The sequence below is a fragment of the Nyctibius grandis genome, chromosome 8, assembly GCF_013368605.1.
Source record: "Nyctibius grandis isolate bNycGra1 chromosome 8, bNycGra1.pri, whole genome shotgun sequence".
NCBI lineage: Eukaryota > Metazoa > Chordata > Aves > Nyctibiiformes > Nyctibiidae > Nyctibius > Nyctibius grandis.
This window is the reverse complement of record NC_090665.1, coordinates 36,276,645-36,295,932: the sequence shown is the minus strand read 5'-3', so window position 1 is coordinate 36,295,932 and position 19,288 is coordinate 36,276,645. Positions and strand designations below refer to the sequence as shown.

General features: G+C 38.1%; 1 protein-coding gene across 1 annotated transcript in view; it reads right to left on the bottom strand.

The window, feature by feature from the left end:
* LOC137666750 (vitellogenin-1-like) overlaps window positions 1–15,637 on the bottom strand; it is a 43,107-nt gene extending 27,470 nt beyond the window's left edge. The window contains 15 exon segments of the mRNA XM_068406955.1: window positions 90–187; window positions 273–490; window positions 2,518–2,736; window positions 4,299–4,421; window positions 5,500–5,665; window positions 5,779–5,936; window positions 6,037–6,187; window positions 8,976–9,112; window positions 9,114–9,128; window positions 9,822–9,983; window positions 12,175–12,426; window positions 14,886–14,930; window positions 14,933–15,039; window positions 15,264–15,284; window positions 15,598–15,637. Of these exon segments, the coding sequence (XP_068263056.1) occupies window positions 90–187; window positions 273–490; window positions 2,518–2,736; window positions 4,299–4,421; window positions 5,500–5,665; window positions 5,779–5,936; window positions 6,037–6,187; window positions 8,976–9,112; window positions 9,114–9,128; window positions 9,822–9,983; window positions 12,175–12,426; window positions 14,886–14,930; window positions 14,933–15,039; window positions 15,264–15,284; window positions 15,598–15,637 (1,912 nt within the window).
* Between the last annotated feature and the right edge of the window lie 3,651 nt (window positions 15,638–19,288).

Here is a 19,288-nt window from a genome sequence, read left to right as displayed (position 1 = left end):
CTGGCTAGCAGAATCAGGTTCTCATACTGTATGATTTTTTTGACAAATTGACCTGTATATATTTCTCTACAAAATCTTCTGAATCTTACCTTTAAACATACTGAAGTGGAAAACCTTGCTGAACTGATATCCAGATCTGTCAAATTTGGGACTTAATACTCTGATAGCCGTTCTGCAGGCAGAAGCCCTGAAAAAATCCAGTGAGCACATTAACACCTCAATTAGTTTCCAACAAATTTCTCATCTAGGGAAGGGATCCGGATTTTCCTTACATCACTTGAAGATCTGGAGCTGTGCTTCTACCCAGGGCCCTCAGGTGAGAGTAGATGAAACTTGCCACTTGCATGCTAGGTTCCTTCAGCACAGCATCAGCTATTGTCATTAGTATTGGAAGACCTGGCTTGGTTTCAAGCAAAACCACTGCAGATAACATTCGGGCTCGAGGATGAATTTTGTGATTCAGGAAAATCTCAAGGGTAATAGCCTGGACCTGAAAATAATAGATACAGTCAAATTTACAGTATGTTTGAACATTTTACTAATAACCATTCATCACTCTTGAATTATCTCTTCATCACTAGTGCAGTAAAAATTTGTATTCTTTAATTATTACGGCAACAGTGTTCTTGGTTTTGTAGTCTGAAGGCTGGAAGGGGCATTATGGTAACGTAGTCTGACTTCCTACACAAAGCCAAGGAACTTCACTGGATAACTTCTACATCAAATATACCATCCCTTTTTGAGCGATAGCAAAATATATCTGTAGCATAGCCACTCTAGGTAAAAGAGATTTCATGGCTCCATCACATACCTGAGAAGTGTTTTCAGGATCACTTATCCCTACCCATATAGGTATGCCTTATTTCTAATAATTTGATCTCCTGGACCCCTTTCTGCTAGAATAAAAACCAGTGTACTACCAGAAATGTCTATGTCACGTAGGCAGTTTAAAACTGAAAGTTTATGCAACAAAGGTAATTTCCACAGTACTACTCGTGACCAATGCGTTTGACCCCGGCAATATTCGGTATCAAGACAAAGGAACTGCACTGAAGCCTTTGACCCCAGCTTCAAAATGGATGTGGATGGTGTAACAGTGTTCTGGCAGTCACGCTGCGCAGTCCTGTCCTGCCTGGGACAGCGCACCTCCACGCTCTCTAATGAAAAGTTTGATCCAGAAACCTTCAACAAACTTTGGAAATACCTTGGTTGGTTTTATTAATTTGCATATATTATCAAATACCAAGGTAAAAGTGGTGACAGGGATGCAGTAGCCTCTTTCTAAATGTAACTACCTTTTCAAATTAAACAATAAAAGAGACAGACCATGTATTAAGTCTGTTTAATGCAAATATGGGTGTATAGCTACCTGTAAACCAGGCATTAAACTGGTTTTTGAACAATGAAAAGATCTGGCTGCAGTCATTAACTTGCTCCAGATCGATTTTCTCCAAAGAAAATGCATAGAAAATGGGTGGTCTGGGTCACATGTAGAAAGACAGGCCAAAGGGCAATCAGAGACACAGCATTGTTGTCAGACACCAACCTGGCTTTTTCCTTTCATGGCAAATACCCTAACTCCTACCCTTGCTGTTCTCTCCTCCCCCTCTGCTTTCCCCCATCTAGCTCCTGCACTCTAGTAAATTGTTTCTTTATTCTTTTGCTTAAAAGCATACCCTGACACACTATTGTCTGTGGATCAATATGTGCACTCAAACTGGGAGTCATATGCAAAAAATGAGTATAATGGAAAAACTGATACAAATTAGTAGAAGAATAGTTAATGAAAGCTTTTATTTCACTTTTTATATCAAGAATAGTCTTATATAAAACAAATAATTTCAGTATCAGGAAAAAAGTATTGAAAATGCAAGGTTTCCTTTTAGAAGCAGATTGTTTTAAGGTGAAAATGATTGTAAAGTGATGTCTGTGGTGGATGAGAGTAAGCCTGTGTAACAATTGTATGTGATACCTAACCATTATCTTGTTCAGGGACAAAAGTCACATTTATTAAATGTTCTGTTTATGACTTAAACCCACACAATGTCGGTAAATTTGTAATTAGGATGCAAACCTCTAGATCTATTTACAATAAGATCTGGTCTTGAATTACGATTAGATGCGACACTCTGTATTAAATGTCAATTCTCTGAAAACCTTGTTTTGTGGTTCTTTCATATACCAAAGTTGAATTAGCACTAAACACATTTTGGTCAATGATTTAGCTTTCTGTTTAATGCCCTTGGAGAATAAATGTTTGCAATGGAAATACTGATTTGTCTTCAACAACAGGGTAATGAATGTATCCTTTTAATGGGATTTTTGTTGCAGTCTGGAATATAAGAGGTTAATGTCGAAAGGAATAAGACATGCCAACTAAGGAATTGTTAAGTATTAAAAAAAAATATTACATCTATATTTGAAAAAAAGATACGCTTTCCCCTCATCCCCCACCATTGATTAGCAGCCTTGTGTTGGGTTATCATAAGTGCAAAGGAGGCAGATTTGTTTCCTTACCATTTTGGGTTCTTTCATGCCTATGTTTTTCAGGGCCATCACAGCAGTCGCATGGACCTGGAGTGGCAGATCTGAGGCACTGGCTGCATATCCTGGCAAAAATTTCTTGATGTGCTTGATGCTGGCTGGGTGTCCTACATTCCCAAGGGCTCTCAAAGCCAGGGAAATTTCTTCTGTGTCAGACTTGCTCAATGCCTCTCCTGCAAAGCCATGAAGTAGCTGAAAAAAGAAAACAAATCTTCTGTTGAGTTCAATTCCAGCTCTTATCTATATCCCATCCCCCAGCCTATTCTGAGGTTTGACTTTGATAATTTCAGTTTGTTCAATTCACTTATTTTAAATATTTTCAAATTCTCTTTGTCCTCATGAATAGGACATTTTATTCATAGAACAAGCATAGCCAAGAAAGCTGCAATGAACATCATCTTCATCACTATGCCTTAAAGTTATCAAGTAAGATTTTTAAAGGAAAAAGTAATGGCTAGGAGCTAGTTCCCACTGCCTTTCAGGGTGAGTTGGGAACCATGAAATAATGCTGTTTGTTTGAATATCTCTGTCTAACGGTTGAAGACAGGTGCAAAAATGCACAGCTAAATTCTTTAGAACCTTAAATAAGATTCCTGAAGATATGGCTAGTGGTGGTGCCCTTAACTTCAGCTGTGACAGCTACTTTTTATTGTGGATTAATAGCTGGCAATGTGATCATCAGGTCATTTTGCAGCCTTTGCCATAAGCAACTGAATCACACATTTACATGGCAAGATTAGAAATAGTTGTCTGAAGGCTGAATATGAGAAAAGAACTAAATCCTAATAGAAAACTGTTTTCAATGCTAAAAAATGGCTCTAAAAAAGAAACCCTGAGATGTTATAGAATGATTTCAATACAGTTCCCATGCTTTACAATACCACATTTGAGATCCACTGATGGTGCAGAAACAGTGCATTTGATATTCCTAATCAAATTAATGGACATCTGAAATGCATTGAATAAGCCTATACAATCATTTGCTTTGGGAAAGAATTTCCATTCTCTGGCACTGGGCTTAGAATTAATTAGCTCAAGAGCATTGGTGGCAGTCGTAACACAGGAGATGCGTGTAGGAATGTTGGTCATGCCTGTGCACTACAGGAAAAAAGTCGTGGAAAGCACACAATGTATTAGGAACAGCCTGCTCTTACCAGGGATTGTGGACTGACCAGTGTCAAAGACTGAAACCACCTATTTGTCTTTCCCTCTATCTCTGGCTGGGTGACCGACCTCTGTAAACCATGACATGCACCTCTAGAATGGGGAAATGCTATTTACTGCCTATTTAAATTGTTTTCAGGCCTGCTGATTAAAAGCAATGCAGAACAGGGAGGGTATTACTATTATTGAAAGCTTATAGTCTATGTGGATGACTGGGCTCTGCTTCTGGCTGAGAAATGGCTACGCTACATGACTTTAGGCAAAAACCTGGGCTTTTGTGTCCCTTAGTTTATTTATAAGTATATGTAAGCACCTATATTTAAAGTGTTTCAGAGCAGTGCCATGGGACTTCATTAATAATTGGCAATAAAACACTCAGATACTCAGATAGAAGGTGCTATGAGTTATATGCTTCTTCCTCTCACTGTATTTCGTGTGTTAATCTAAAGATAAAAATTCTGTATTTAACCAACTGGGGTTCATTTCCCCAAAGGAAACACTGTAGTGAAGTGAAATACAGGTTTCTGAATAATGAAGAAAAAACACAAGGCTTAATTTTTCTTTTAAACGAGAAATAACATTGTGGTTACCTGGAGACATTCAGAGCAGGAGTCTGATGAAGAGCACTGTTTGTGGCACAGTGACGCGTAGCTGAGATGGCAAACCTTTCCAAGTACACTACTTGAGCGTGGGCAATGTTTTTTCACAATGAGCTGGGGAGAAAGCAGTTGTTCATTACCACCATTAATGAAGAGCAACAATATTAAAAAATATGTTTCTGCCAAATGCGAGGCAAAACCAGGCTTTTGATATTTTTTTATCTATGGATTTATAGTTAATCAGTGGATATTATTATATTTGAAAATGCAATTGTAAAGTAATTCCAAGTAACATCTGGAAGGCAGAGCTGTTGCTTTTATAGTGTTGCAGATTTAAATTTGGCATAGGCTTTAATCCAAAGGGAGGAGATCACCCAGTTATGGAATGGAAAAACCCACTTTATTCAAGAAACATTCATCATTGTTTTATAATTACCTCAGCTATAGGTACAAAAAGCTTGAGATACATTGTGAATGGACTTCAGTACTTTGGGCAGACAGGAATATTTCGTACAGATGTAGGAGCTGACAGGAGGCACCAGCCCACTGCTTCCTTGAGTGGGAAGCAGAGCATTACTGCACAGTAACAGCCAGGCTGTCACGGCTTTTACAGAGGGCACAGATACATAGATTGTCCGAGATACACAGTCTCTGCCTAGGGTAGGCAGAGATAACTTCCTGCATCAGAGGCTAGAATTAGACTCTGCAGAAGAGGAAAAAATTGTAAAAATCATTAGACTTTCTCCTCTGTGGGCTCCACATTGGCTTAATTCCCCTGATTTCGATAAATCTGCTCCGATTTATACCCATCCTGCTAGGTCAATCAGGATGAACACAGGATGTATCAAATATGTATTTCTTACTCCCTGGTCTTTGTAGACAGTCAGCCAGAGATCTAATCTGATGTAACCATAAAGTACATTTGGACAAAGGGAGACTGGAAACCACTGTTTGCAGCAATAACCTCTGTCACCGAGGGGTATTTTTCCTTCCTGTTTCATTCTGGATTCATTTTTGCCCTTTTGATTTGCATTCTTTTGCCCTTAAGACAGACAGGAAATAAACTCCTTTCAATGTCACTAGAGGATATAAAACCTTTATATTTTCAAAGCCTTTGCAATCTTGTCAAAGGAATAAATACGACAGATGCTAAAATCAGTAAAGAGACATTCAAGAGATTGGAGAATCCTACCGTTGCTTCCTCCATCACGTCCCGATTTGGTGGGCTTGAGTGCAGAGCCACAAGCACTGTCTGAGCTGCTTCCCAGTTGGTGAGTTCTTGCCTTTCCATTTTAAGTCTCAAGAACCTGAGAGCACGGTGACTGGCAACTGCAGGAATTATATCCAAAATGTAGCGCCTGTAATGGGAAAGGCAAGGACCATTTTCCAGATCTGCATTTGAACATAGTCGTTCCCGATGGTCTCCAACAGCATTTATCAGCAGAAGAATCACCACTTGTATTGCTTGTACCTGTACGCTGGTCGACTGGAGAACTGCTTCCACACTGACTCGTAGTTCTCCTCATTTGCTGCACGGAAGAGGTGCATAAGCTTGAGGGCTTTTGCTGGTGCATTGCTGGGAAGCTGTTCAGACATGATCTCTACCAGGTCTTGCAGGCTTTCCTCTATCTGCAGGAAGATTAAAATGCACAAAGCTCACATACATTGAAAATCCACGTGCATGGATTCCAACCTCCAACAAAGAGTCTGTCCAGTGGCTGAACTTTACCTGTCTTTCCACATGTTCTATTCTGAATAAGTGGACAGGAAGCTGAAGCAATTCACTGCCAAACTGGTACTGAAGTGACCCACGATTCTGGAATTCTTTTGGTGGGACCTCTGCCATGTGCTTTTGCACGTCAACCAAAGAAAGTTTCTGCCTGGAATGGAGGAACCCAGGGAGATAACATCACAAGATGCAGGGTACAAACTAAAAAGAAAACAGTGTTCCTGCCTCCCTGCATTGCAATGTGTCTGCAGTTGTTTCAAAAGGGTTTTGTTACTGAGGAGCAAAGGTATTTACAAATAGATACATTTGGACATGATGCTCAGAACTGTACTCTGAGAAGGTGTGCACTTACACAGCAGGGCTCCGATCGGAGCCAGCCTTTGCCTTCCTTTGGGAATAACTGCCTTGAGAATTTAAGGAAGAAGTGGGAGGTGAGAAGCTGTGGCCTGAAGAAGATCACAGGAACTGTGTGTTGTGTCTTAAAGAGTAAATTAAGGATTAGAAAAATATAACTGATGGGAAACTTCTTTAGAAATTATCACTTAATTTAAACCTTTTAAGAAGTTCATAAAAGCTCTTACGTGTCTGTGCCTCCTGGAAGCTTCAAAAGGAATTGAAAATTTTTAGATACAATACGAAATGCTACAGTCTTTTTACTTGCACTATTACAATTCCCTCCCCATTTTGCCTGGCAAGCTGAATGTCCTCGAGACTGCAGAAGATAAAAGATTCTCATGAAGTTTCAAATTGGATTTTCCAAACAAAAACGGCCAGATAAATTCAGGATTAGTCTTTGGAAAAGTACTCAAGTGTTTGGAAAATTTTCAAGGAGCACCAAAACTTCATCCTTTGTTATTAAGAATAATTCCAATGAGAGACTGTCTTTGTAAACATTTTCTATCTTTGTTACATTTTCAGCTAAAAGGATGCATTCTGTCCCACCAATTATGTTTAAAATAGGTCGTTTAGGACACTCTAATAAAGTTAGGCATTTGTACTGAACAACTGAAAACATCCCAAAAGCAATATTGTTGTACCACACAGTATCTCAAAATCTCTGTAGAAAATTGACGTGTTTATTTTGGAATTTTTATGATGATCTTCTGTATCATTTCCATCCACTTCCTCCGTATGGATTGCAGAGAACTGCTGCAGAAAATAGCGTATAACTGTTTTGCAGACAAGCCACTGGAATTTGAATAGAAATCAGCTACAGCTACAGAATCAGCAGAGATTTTTTCTCTCTTGAAATTTTATACAATATTATTGAAAGGGCATTTGGGTCAGAAAGTAAACGTCAGGTACACTGGACAGATTTTAACTCCCCCACCAGAACATGATCTATTACGTCTCCATCTCATCATTTTGGAAGAGAGATATACTGTCTAGAATAGATGGAAAATATTATACTCTGAAGAGAAGACCAAAGAATACTAAAGATAGGATTAAAATGGTGAAACAATAGTAAAACCTCTCTTGGCTTTGAAAGGTGTGCTGCAAGAGGCTTATGCTGAACACGTCTGAAAACTCAGCTCCAAATGTTTTAAGTCCTTGATGTTAGATTTTCCTTTCTCTCTCTCTCTTTTTTTTTTTTTTTTTTTTAAAAAAAAACACAGAAAATGCATTGTATAAATAACTTCTGAAGGCTTGGGTGACATATCCACATCTTCCCAGCTATCTTATATTTGACCTCATCTGCTGGGCAATGCAAAGATCTAGAGAAAATGGGCAAAAGTAAATGGCACTACCCTTTCTGGGGACTCAGTACCTGAGGGAGAGCAGTAAGGAAGACAGTATATGTAGGCTTGCAGAAGGAGAGTTTAAATCAGCAAAAAGCTCATTGGCTCTCCGACTAATGTTCACTCACAACAACCTACAATTTGATAAAAGCGCTATTAGTTGTATCTATCTTCACCTTGACTGCATGAGATAGTAAGCCACTTTTCACCTTCATTGTTCTTTTTTTTTTTTTGGTAGCCAAACTGAACATGTTCATCATATTAATGAAGTTAATCAGTGATTTATTGACATGAACTTTCTGATGTTGCAGTTTCCAAAACTGTATATTATACCAATAGCTTCTTGCAGAAGCTAATGGACCAATGCAAGATTACAGCAGCTGGAGTGGGATTGAGGTGTATCTTCTGTACAGTAACCTTTATGCAAAAAGCCTCCCTCTTCAGTAGGCCACCCCTGTCTACACAGTCCATCACTAGAGCAGGTAACTAAAAATTTTTTCAATAGATGATTTTGAAGCAAATGAAAAATTTTCAAACACTGACAGTTTGGGAGCTTGAGTTAAAAATGAGCAGGGGTTTAACATCCTTATACAACCATATTCTCATTTTGCCCCCAAATTGTTTAAGGAATATGCAAAATTTGCTGTGGAAAAGCAAACACATTTTATATGCTTTGTTCCCATTCTTTTTGCTATAAAACCCAATTTCCTATAAAGAAACTGTTTGGATGGGAGATTTGCAAGCAGCCCACTGTACTTAGGAAGTATATAGGAATCCAAAGTCCTATCTAGGTTTCTTGTGAACTAGTCTCCAGGGTCTCTTACTGCATTATTATTTTCCAGGGAACTCTCCCTCAGTGAGTAACTGTCTTTCAAAGTATTTTACTGCAAATATATTAGTTCACAATTTTTCAGATGGAATTACATTTGTTTTGGCTTTTATGACATAAATCAAATATCTCTGAGATATAAAACAGTCAAACCCTGCCAAGTTTAGGTAACAAAATTTGGATAGTGACGTGCATGTTTCAGATTTACAACTAACAGTGAAGGTTGCTTTTATGAACTGTTTGGGATTTTATGTAATTAAATACTGGCAAACAATAGGCTGTGGAAGTAAAGGATTTATTTCAGCTATGGAGTTTGACCAGATTAGTGAGATGCTGAGTTACTTGCTGAATTAAAGGCATATGTACAGTACCTTGCTTCTACTATAGCATTTCCTCCTGTTATCTCATTGAAGGGTGTAAACTGGTGGATTTCCTCAACATCAGCTTGTGTAATTACAGCTTCATTACGTGTATATTTAATTTTGTACTTATAAGTAGCAGTTGCCCGGGGAATTCTTGTTTCTCTTTATAAAATAAAAAAGCAAAGAAACAAAGAAAACAGAAAGTCATTAAACTTTCTCAATTCTGTGACTAGACGCTATTACATCACCTACTTCAATGCACTTATTTTTCAGGGCTGTTTTGTTCATTGTTCATATGAGCACTTTTATGTGAAATTCTGCATGCATACTTCCATGGGAGAGGTCAGGCATGCTTGCCTGGCTCCATTACTTTTACTGCTAAGAAGTGTTAGCTGTTTTTTCGCTTTCCCAAATATAAGTAATTGGTTATTCCCTTGAGACACGTTTTCTGAGGAGAGCAGCAGTATAAGCCACATGATTTCTTATTCAAAGACAGGATTATAATTAAGATGCATCACTACATATCCTGAATAGCAGAAACTGGACATCATGACTATCTTTTTTTACTCACTAGAGTAGTAACTTTTTTACTCAAACTCATGCTGACAATTAATGGTTTCCAAGCCAGCTAGTTTAAGCTATTTGAAGTGTGTCTGCAGTACATGACAATCTGCAGCACAGACTTCTGCCACTCTGTGGATCTGATTTCATACAGAAAGAAAATGTTGATAACTAGATACAGAAGATCTCACTCTTCTCGCATTGTAAGTATAACAAAGCAAGAGATAACGTGGATGCTAATGGCTCCCTGTATATGAATATAAAATACGTATACATAATACCACTCTAATTTACCTCCTGGCAGGTCTGGCATGGATGAGTGTATGCTGAACCTGTGACCATTTGAACTTTCTCTTCACAACTGTTCAGGTCCTTGGATTTGGTCACATAGACTAAGTTTGCTCTCTTGTTTTCCTGGATTAGGTATGTTGTGTTGCAAATACCTCCAATCCCAGCCTGGCAAAAACAAGAATATGATCAGAGAATTTCACCCTACACAAAGCTTCATCAATTCCCCATGTGGGCTTTCCTGTTTAATTCTGTATTTTCAAAATTCCTGATAGAAATGAATGCTTTTTTATTTATGGTACTCTCCAGAAGCAAAACTGGGATGATCATTACTTTCATCTCCTTTTACATGTACAGGTTTCCAATAAGCCAAATCAGAGTTTCACTGAGAGAACTAGAATTCTCAAGAGTTTCACTGAGGCAAGATTTGGAGCTTCAGAAAAGGTGAGTAGCAATTGCCAGTTAGAGCTGTTGATTATGAAATACGATTTAAGGAACATTAATAAAAAGTGACAAAATAATTTGATCAGTCAGAATAAGATTTCAACAGCAAAGTATTTTAAAGTTGGATATGACATTCTGCCCTTAAAATTTGCTTTTATAGACAGCTTAAAAGTGCCTATGGAACAGGCCTTGCAATATCAAATGATCTGTCACAATACGAACAGCAATAATTAAAAAGAATTTCAGGATAGCAGAGTTTTCATTGTGGGTTTTCTTGAGCTTGCAGTTTTAGCTCAGATGTTCAATAATATTTCAAGCATATATATTTATAAGAGCTCTTAAATCTCTTCAGTCAATGAGGACATTTTTTGGAGAGGAAAAGATTTGATTGCATTTTAGGAGGAAAGGTTATTTTCATGATTTTTTTATTGTTATTGATAACATCATAGGCACTCCAGAAAGCAGCTCCGGGCTATGTCAGAACAGCAAAATGGTTATGTGGTGGTTGAGAGGCAAGACATATCCACTTCATCTTTAGCTTAACAGTGTTCTGGAAGACACTGTGGCTTTGGTAAGGGCTACAAATAAGAATTGCCCAAGCTTTCTGAAAGACTTGTACTCTGCAAATACAGGTGTGGGGCTCCTCTGAAGACTGCAGGTTGTGGTAGCGACATCTAAACTTTAAATGGGAATGTCCAGCCCACTGGGATCAGTGGGATGAAGTAGCCTCCTGCCTAGCTGGACTTTCTAGCTGTGTGCAGTTCATGGCTAGCTCAGATACCCTTACCCTACCCCCTGCAGGGTGTGATGTAGACTTTCCCAGGTTAGTCCTTTAAACCTTTCTGCAGCTCAGATTTTTGGAACAATAATACTTATCTTCCTTTACAGAGTGACTTGAGATTGTCAAGCAAGGGTGCCAATGTTCATTAATCAGTTGCTCTCTGAGAAAAGCAAAGAAAACTTGGAAACAATTCTAGGAGCTGAAGTCACATATATTGCTCAGCAGTGAGAGTAGGCCATACTGCTAACCGAATTAGAAAGGATGAAGATGTAAAACTAGATATGAGAAAATAGTGCTGCAGAATACGCGACACCACCACCCGGGTTTTTTTGTGCAACAAGCAGTGTGAAAATATTAAATCATGTACTTCCTTTCCCAGAAACAACTCTACTTACATAAAAATAAATTTTTAAAAAATTAGAGTTACTCCGGTCTGCATTTTCAATAAAAATAACATGAAAGTATAATAATGTCAAGGTTTTTGCTGACCTCTGAATAGAATGTAGTCTAATCAATGTAAATATGGTTTTGCAAAAACTAAACACATTGCAATTTCTGTGGTGAATAGTAATATCGGATGATTTACCTTGACTAAGATATTAAAACCTGAAAAACAGTGGAAATTCCAATAGAGCATCAACTGCAACTGTCAAAGCTATTACAGTAGTGTCATGGCATATATACTGTTTTTCTTCTAAAAAAGGAGCTAGAAGAGAGCAAAGTATATATGATTGGTAAAAAGTCAAATTACTGTTATTTTAGCTTTAATCTTGTGCTGTATGTTTAAACTTGTTTTAATACAGTATTCAAATTTTGTCTAGGCTTCAGTTTTCACAGGAGTTTACTTTCTCTAGAATCACAAGCCAGATTTTCTAAGGGTCTAATACTGCAAACACATTTTCTGAAACACTTTGATCAGGCAGATTAAAAACTTCCTTTTCTATTGTCCTGTTTAGCTACGGCTCCATCAAATGTTGTCCCATAAGTACAACTTAATAATGATTTTCCAAGCTCAGGTGTTTCTTGTTAGTGAAGTTTATGTCAAGGATGAATTCAGAAAATGCAGAAGAAGAATCTGAAGAGAAGGCTTATTTATTTACAAAAAGACCACAATGGCCAAAACAAAAAGCTCACCTCCTGTAAGCTGTATGAATGCTGCATCTTCTTTATACTTAGTTCCAGCACATTCAGAATCCCTCTGTAGATGTTCAGACTGTCATCCGAGACAGAATCAGGAGCCATAAGGTTTCCAATATGGCCACTGCTATACTCAAACTTGATGGGATTACTAAGTTGCCCGGTTAGTAGCTGGGTCAGTTTGAGTGATCGGGAGAATGAGCTTGTAGGCCAGACACCATTGTACTCCGCTGCTTCGATTGAGTGAATCTAGAACAAAGGGGGAATATAATTCCTCTTTAATTCTTTCAGTTAGCATTTTTTCAATGCACATAAGCATCTAGAGCTTTATTCACGTCAAAAATACACTTTTAAATAACGCAAAGCCTCTTCAAAGGGAAAACTTAAAAGTCATCATTTAGCATAGCTAGTATCAATATAGATATTTCCATATATAAAAGGAAAGAGAGTAATGCAAATGACTGTGATATTTCCACAGTCACTGCACTCTGTTCTGTTTCATAGATGATCCATATTGCCAAAGGTTGACTTGAATGAAGAAATGAGCCAGACAAGAACCACATGAAGCAGGTTGTTCCCCAAAAGTAGTATGGATGATCTGCAGGAAATTGCAGGAGAAAGTTAATGTTGCATAAAGCATCATTAACTCCTGTTGTGAACTCTGTCATCTCCCTCGCTGGGCTCACAGAGCACACACAACAGTCAGAAACTTATAACAACATGGCTGCTGGGCCAGCCAGATAGTTATAATTAGCTTGAGCAGTGGAGAGCAGATTGCAAAAATTGTCCTTCCCTACACATTTTGCTGCGGAGCCGAAGGCTCAGGCCAGCCCCCAACCCTGCTCTGCACTTCACACTACAGCCTCAACATGGGGCACATCCAAGCAAGTAGAAAGTTGTACTAAACTATGCATAACTTGAATGATTTCTACCCCATGGGAATGAGCATGCTTAGTTTAGCTTCTCAAAGAACCCTTCCCTTCTATATATTTTGACAATTTGAAGAGACTTTTCTCTGACACCTCGGGCTGGCAATGTGATGCAAGACGTGGATTAATTTCTCAAAAAGCCACACAAACTAAATCCTCATACAGCAAATCGCTGGAGACTGCACTTTCATATTTATTTTTGTTATTGTTGGTGGAGATCACTGCCAACCCCAGTAACTGAAGCTTAGAGAGGAGGCTGTTACGGAGCAAATCCCTCATGCTGCCTCTTGGACATGCTTCTGGCATATTGCATATGGGCAGGTTCGCGACTGCTCCGCAGGGTCAGGGCGAGGTAGTTTTTCGCCAGCCCTCGGGCCCACTCAGGACTTACGCTGTCTGCTAGGTTTTGAACACAGCTGGCAATTCTTACTTTGTAGGTTTTGCAATGAAAAAGTTGTCAGCTGGAAAACCGCCCAGGGAATGCAGCTTTTTGCTTGGGCTGAATGAGAACTAGTAGGCTAGAGATGAAAGATTAATTCCCTGAACCATCTCTGCGAACTGTCTAATTTAAATATAACAGCAGCAAAATAAACTTTTCCCAGAGGAGGAGAAAGGAATAAATGTATTGTTACCTTTTGCTTAGAACTTGCCCCAAAATCTCGTGATTATTTTTTGTTTGCTTTTTCTTGCCTGAAATTCTTTCTGTATGTATTTTTGTAAATGAAACTTTTTCCCAAATGCACAAAGGCAGGTGAAGAGGTGTTGGAAGGTTTTAGGGAACAGGAATCAATTTTTGGTGAAGACTCACCCTGGCACACCAAGAGCTGTTTTGGCAGGAATGGGGTGGTTTGTGGGGCGAAGACAAGATTGTTTCTGCCACCTCTCTGCCAGGGAAGCCTTCTACTCACCAACGCAGAAGTGTGGCTCTTATTTCCTTGTTTTTTTTGCCAAAAAATACAGTGATTTGCAAAGGTCACGGAAAAGCAATGTTTCCTGTCTAGATCTATTATAATTTGAACTTTTAAAAATACCTAGGAACAGAAGGCTAATTCAGGCTAGAAGGCTACAGAATTTACAAGCATTTATCAGACAGCCACCAGTCTTTTTAATCTGCAGTTTTCAATTTGCCAAATAGAAGCTTTTAAAAAGATCATTTTTCTTCCACATATACAGAAGACTAAGTGGAGTTTGTGTAAAGCAATTGATGGGTGCATTTCAATATATTCATTAGAAGCGCGTATAGGCTTCTGTTAAAGACAAAAGTGTTTTTCACATAATCAGAACTCTTAGTAATTGCTTAGCATGCAGTAAAAATATACAATTGAGGACGACAAAGAATGCCATTTAGGACCCTGCAGAAAAAGAAGCCACTAGATGACATTAATTATGCTAAATATTGAATCACATCCAGCTACTGTCGCATGTTTTATTGCCTTTCATTTGCTGGTTACAAAATCAGTTGATTAAATAATCCTAGGTTGTACATTTTGGAACAATTGGATTGATCTGGTAATAAATTATTGTGCATTTCAAATTACATTCCATTGTCTCCCTGACCACAAAGCAGAAGAAATCTTTCAAGCCCAAGGCTGGCTTGAACTGAGAATTACCTGGCAAAGTGCAAATAGAATTTAGGGTACTGCATGAAAAATAATAGTGTTGGTTACATTCTCCTTGAGTAAGCACAACACATGATGAAACACTTAATTACTCCCAAAAGCTTAAAAAGAAGTCAAGTATGAAGAGAATTTTACCTTTCAAATGAATACATTTTCTTACCCTAATAAGACAAAGTTTTGCCCAATGCCCACTAATTTCCACTTTTACTTTTTATTTCTTATTCCAGCTCTTGCAAGTCCTTTCTCTGGAAGTCCACTGAGAAGCATGCTTTCATAATTAAATGTATAAACCTTGTTTTCACTGAAATCAGGTTCTGCAAAGAAATGGTTCCCATTAAACATTATAGAGACTGTACAGAACATATTAAAGTACCTGTATTAGAATGTATGGAACAAAAAAGATGAATTTGTTCATTTTTGTATTGCACCTGAACAAAATTAGCTGTTGTAAAATTATATTAAACATTGATATACTTTTCAGAATCCATTTTGAATTTCACTCATTATAATTATATTAGCTGATAAGAAAATTACTTACGGTAATTAAGATGCTGGCTCCCTGAAAGAGAAGGAAAAAAAGAAGAGTAATGAAATGACAAAGCAAAAAAAAAACCCACCCAAATGTTAATGTATTTTAGTATGAAAGGCTATATCTCATCTTGTACATATGGCATAACTCTTTCTAATTAACTTTACTTCTAGTTCAGCACATAGCCAAAAGCCTTTCTTCCCTAAACAACAAAAAATCTGTCATGAAATAATTTTTTCTATTAAATGTTAAAGCTCTTGTTTGTAAGTGAACTATAGTTAGATTCTGAAACCTTTTCCTGAATCTATTATTTTAAATTTATCAAAACAGATAAGTTACTTACCCACCAGGGTTAAACCAGGGCTAATATCAAGCCCCATCATGATGGGGATGAAGTAAAGGTGAACATGCTGGGCTCTCTTTTATAAAGGCTTGTGCTATCACATGTTTCTTTTGGCATGTTGGTTTGACAAATAAGAGTATTTTAGAATGCGTATTGATCAATCTTTTTGATAAGATAATAAACATTTCTAAGCTCATGAATACTGACAACTTCAAATCACCTCATGATTTCAACTAACTTTCTATGTGAAATACAGATTTCATTTTCAAAATATCTTGCTCCCTATTTTTTCCTAATTTCTCCACATTGTAGTTATATAATAAAATAATAATTAAAATTTAAAATTAAATAAAAATAGTTCCTGAATCATAACTGAAATAATTTAGCTTTTCTCCAATTGTTTTCAATCTCCTGATAATTTGCTCTTGCTAAGGGTGACAGCTTTGAAGACACACTTTGGTCTCACATTGAAACTCTACTTTTTGAGGAGAATTTGTGATTGATTTCATAGATTTAGGACTGAGATATCTTAGAGCTCACAGACATGCAATGAGAAAATGTCTTTCCATGGTATCTACCATGGCTGTCTTTCCAAGCATATCTTGTTACCCACACCTGGCTAGACAAATCTTGTCAATATGACCTTCACATTAGCTTCTGGCTAGTGGTCGAAGTTTATACTATGAAAACAGGAGGGAAATTAATAACGAGTTACATTTCCAGAAGGACCTCAGTGACTTGGGAGTGTCTCAGTGGGTTCTCACGGGGGTTTGGCTGCTGCCACACTTGGGAAAATAGATCCCAATTTAGACCAATCCTTACCAAAACTAATTCAGGAGGGATTTTGCTCCCTAACCTCAGTTATAAATATTTTTTTCAAGTGTTTAACATTTACTTTGAATTTAAGCTTGTCTTTTTGTCAAATGGTAAATCAAATATCATGTAAAAAACCACCTGGGTAGAAGGGTTACTGAAGGGGCAGGAAGGAGAGCTCAGGAATGTATATCTTGTATTTCCTTGAGGCTATGAAAGGCACAACATACTTGCAAGTAATGCACGTAGTCAGGCAGCTAGGCTCTATCCTCCAGGAGAAGAACAAGGCTGTTGCTATTCATCAGAGAGGAGAAGGGTGAAACCTGAGCACAGGTCCTGAGGTCTCTACCATCGGGCCCAAGAATATATTTACTGCAGGCCCCATCAAACAGTCCCTTTACATGATTACTTCATTTACTTGGAGTGATGCCCCCTGACTGTGGAACAATGAGGTTTACTATTGCTGTGCCAGTGCACCTGAGCTGGAGTCAGGAATGTGAACGCACGGCGCCCGCTCGGCAGCAGCTCGGCCCCTCCACTCTGCTGCTGCTCCCCGCAGCCGTGCTGACTGGACAAACAGGGAAAAACAAAGTCAAATGAGGGCTGTCTCGTTTGGGGGCTTCGCTACCGATACCTCCAGAAATCTTGAGAATTTTAATATCGCAGCTTTCTTTCATAAGGGGAAAGATACGTGGTTGGCTTAGTCAGATCTTCCCTGAAATGAAATGTGTGCCTAGTAAAATATTTAAAAATATATGATAGATATATGAACTGTTACAAGAGATTAATGATGAGGTTGTTGGCTCACTGTGGGTTCAGATGGCAAAAAATAAGTGTACATGTCTTTTCCCTGATGTTTTCTTCTAGGGTACTAACTTGTGTGAGATATGACAAGCTGCACGTTGCTTGCGGACCCTGTGAAATTCAGTGGCATACCTTGTCTGGCGTATATGCACTGTCAAGTGTAGTTAGAAATGCCTTACAAACAGTCACATTTTTTGCAGCCAGAATGGAAGTAAACGCACAGCAGCAATGTTAACACTGTAAGCAGTACCATGCAAAACTGTCCTGCTTCGGTCACCCAGCCTTTATTGCATTGCTCATCAGCACCACAGCTTGACCTCTGCAGTAGTGTTGTGCTGTTGTGCTCAACTAGCCACACTTGCACAGGACAGAATATATAAGAATATATATATCTTATTTACAGAACTATATAAGTGAGACTACTTATTTAAGCATTGTTATTAACAGCACATTGAAATAATGTCTAAGGGACACATAAATGGAGCTATCACATTTTTCAAGTTTAACAAAAGGCTTTATAATTAAGGTGTAACATGAATAGATTTGCGCTAACTGGGTAGGGAAAATACTGCATTTCTTTTTTCAGTGGGGAACACTGAGTCTAAGCTCAAAATCAGCATGTAGACAGCTGATTGCTAGACAGTTAGCTAAAATAATTAAGATTGTGCAGGCTGACGTGTTCTCTTCATCTGCAGCATGTCCTTTCTCTTTCTAGTAGCTCCTCTCTACGCAGGGTTGTTTCTTGGGGGTGAGGAGAAAGTGATCTCAGAATTGTTATACACATTATTACTTTAAAGGGACAACCTAATAAATTCAGTAAGTGGAGAGGAGACATAGCTAGAGTTTGAGGGTCACAGCACTGCGCTCTAATCCTTTCTCCAAAGCAGACACGTCCTTCCAGACAGCTCAGAGGGAATAAACAGGCAATCTATCACTTTAAGGAAATGGTTAAAAGGAGGAAAGGTGAGAGCCACACTTTTAAAAGCCAATACAATTTTTCTTAAACGTTCAACGTGTTATGTTAGTGAGCAAGAAAATACACGAAAAATAAATAAAATGCAGTTGAACAGGCCCTCCACAAACAACTTACAAGTGCCTAATTTGTTTGCAGAGGAAGGAAATTTAATGTGGACATGGGCTTTACACACAACCAGTATCTTTTCCTTTTTTCAGCCATAAACAATGAAGAAAAGGAATTCTTAAAAAGCGATGGGAAATGTCTTGGCACTTTTTTTTTTTTTAAGGAAGAAAATATATGGTGTTGAGTGTTACAGAGAGCACGACAGCTGTATAAGGAGTGCAATAAGATGAGGTAGACTGCTTTGAATTTACAGGGCACTTGCACCATAAATGAAACATGAATACAGCCTAATTAACCTGATTAGAGCTATAGCTTCTACACTGCAGTTGTCCTTTACGTAACACATTCTGCTTGAGTAACAGAGTCTTTTTATCTGCTGTTGTACTGCTGCCGATAGCTCTGCACTCTCCTTGTTTTGTATTCATATTGCTGAATTATGGTGCGGTGATGCCATTTCCATCCGCTAATATATAGCCTAATGACAAAGCAAGGATTAGCAAAACAGCTCCCAAGCAACCATAGTAGGTTAAAATAGATATAATCATTTGGCTAAGCTAAATGGTTTTTAGCCTTCAGTTTTGCTCATTTCTAAAGATGAAGAAACCTTACTTAAAAAATTATAAAAAAAAATCACACCTATTTCATATTTAACATTCACTCCTTGATTTTTTTTCTCAAAATATTCAGCATTTGCTATTGTAGCATAGCCTCCAAGATGATGTTTCATATTCTCTCCAGAGACTCTTGACATTGTCTAATGAATAAGAATGTGTTCTGGGCTGGGCTAAATTGCCATATGCTGATTCTAGTACATTCACAAAGGGATTTTGTTACATAAGCTTGCTTTAAATGGTGCTTTTTGTTTTTTTGACTTCCATTCCTTTTACTAGAAAGAAACCAACAGGCCCAATTCCCTGCTGTTATCCTAGTTTGATGCTGGCACACCACCAGTGGAGTGATAACTGTGGGAATTGGATACAAGGTTTGCAAAAT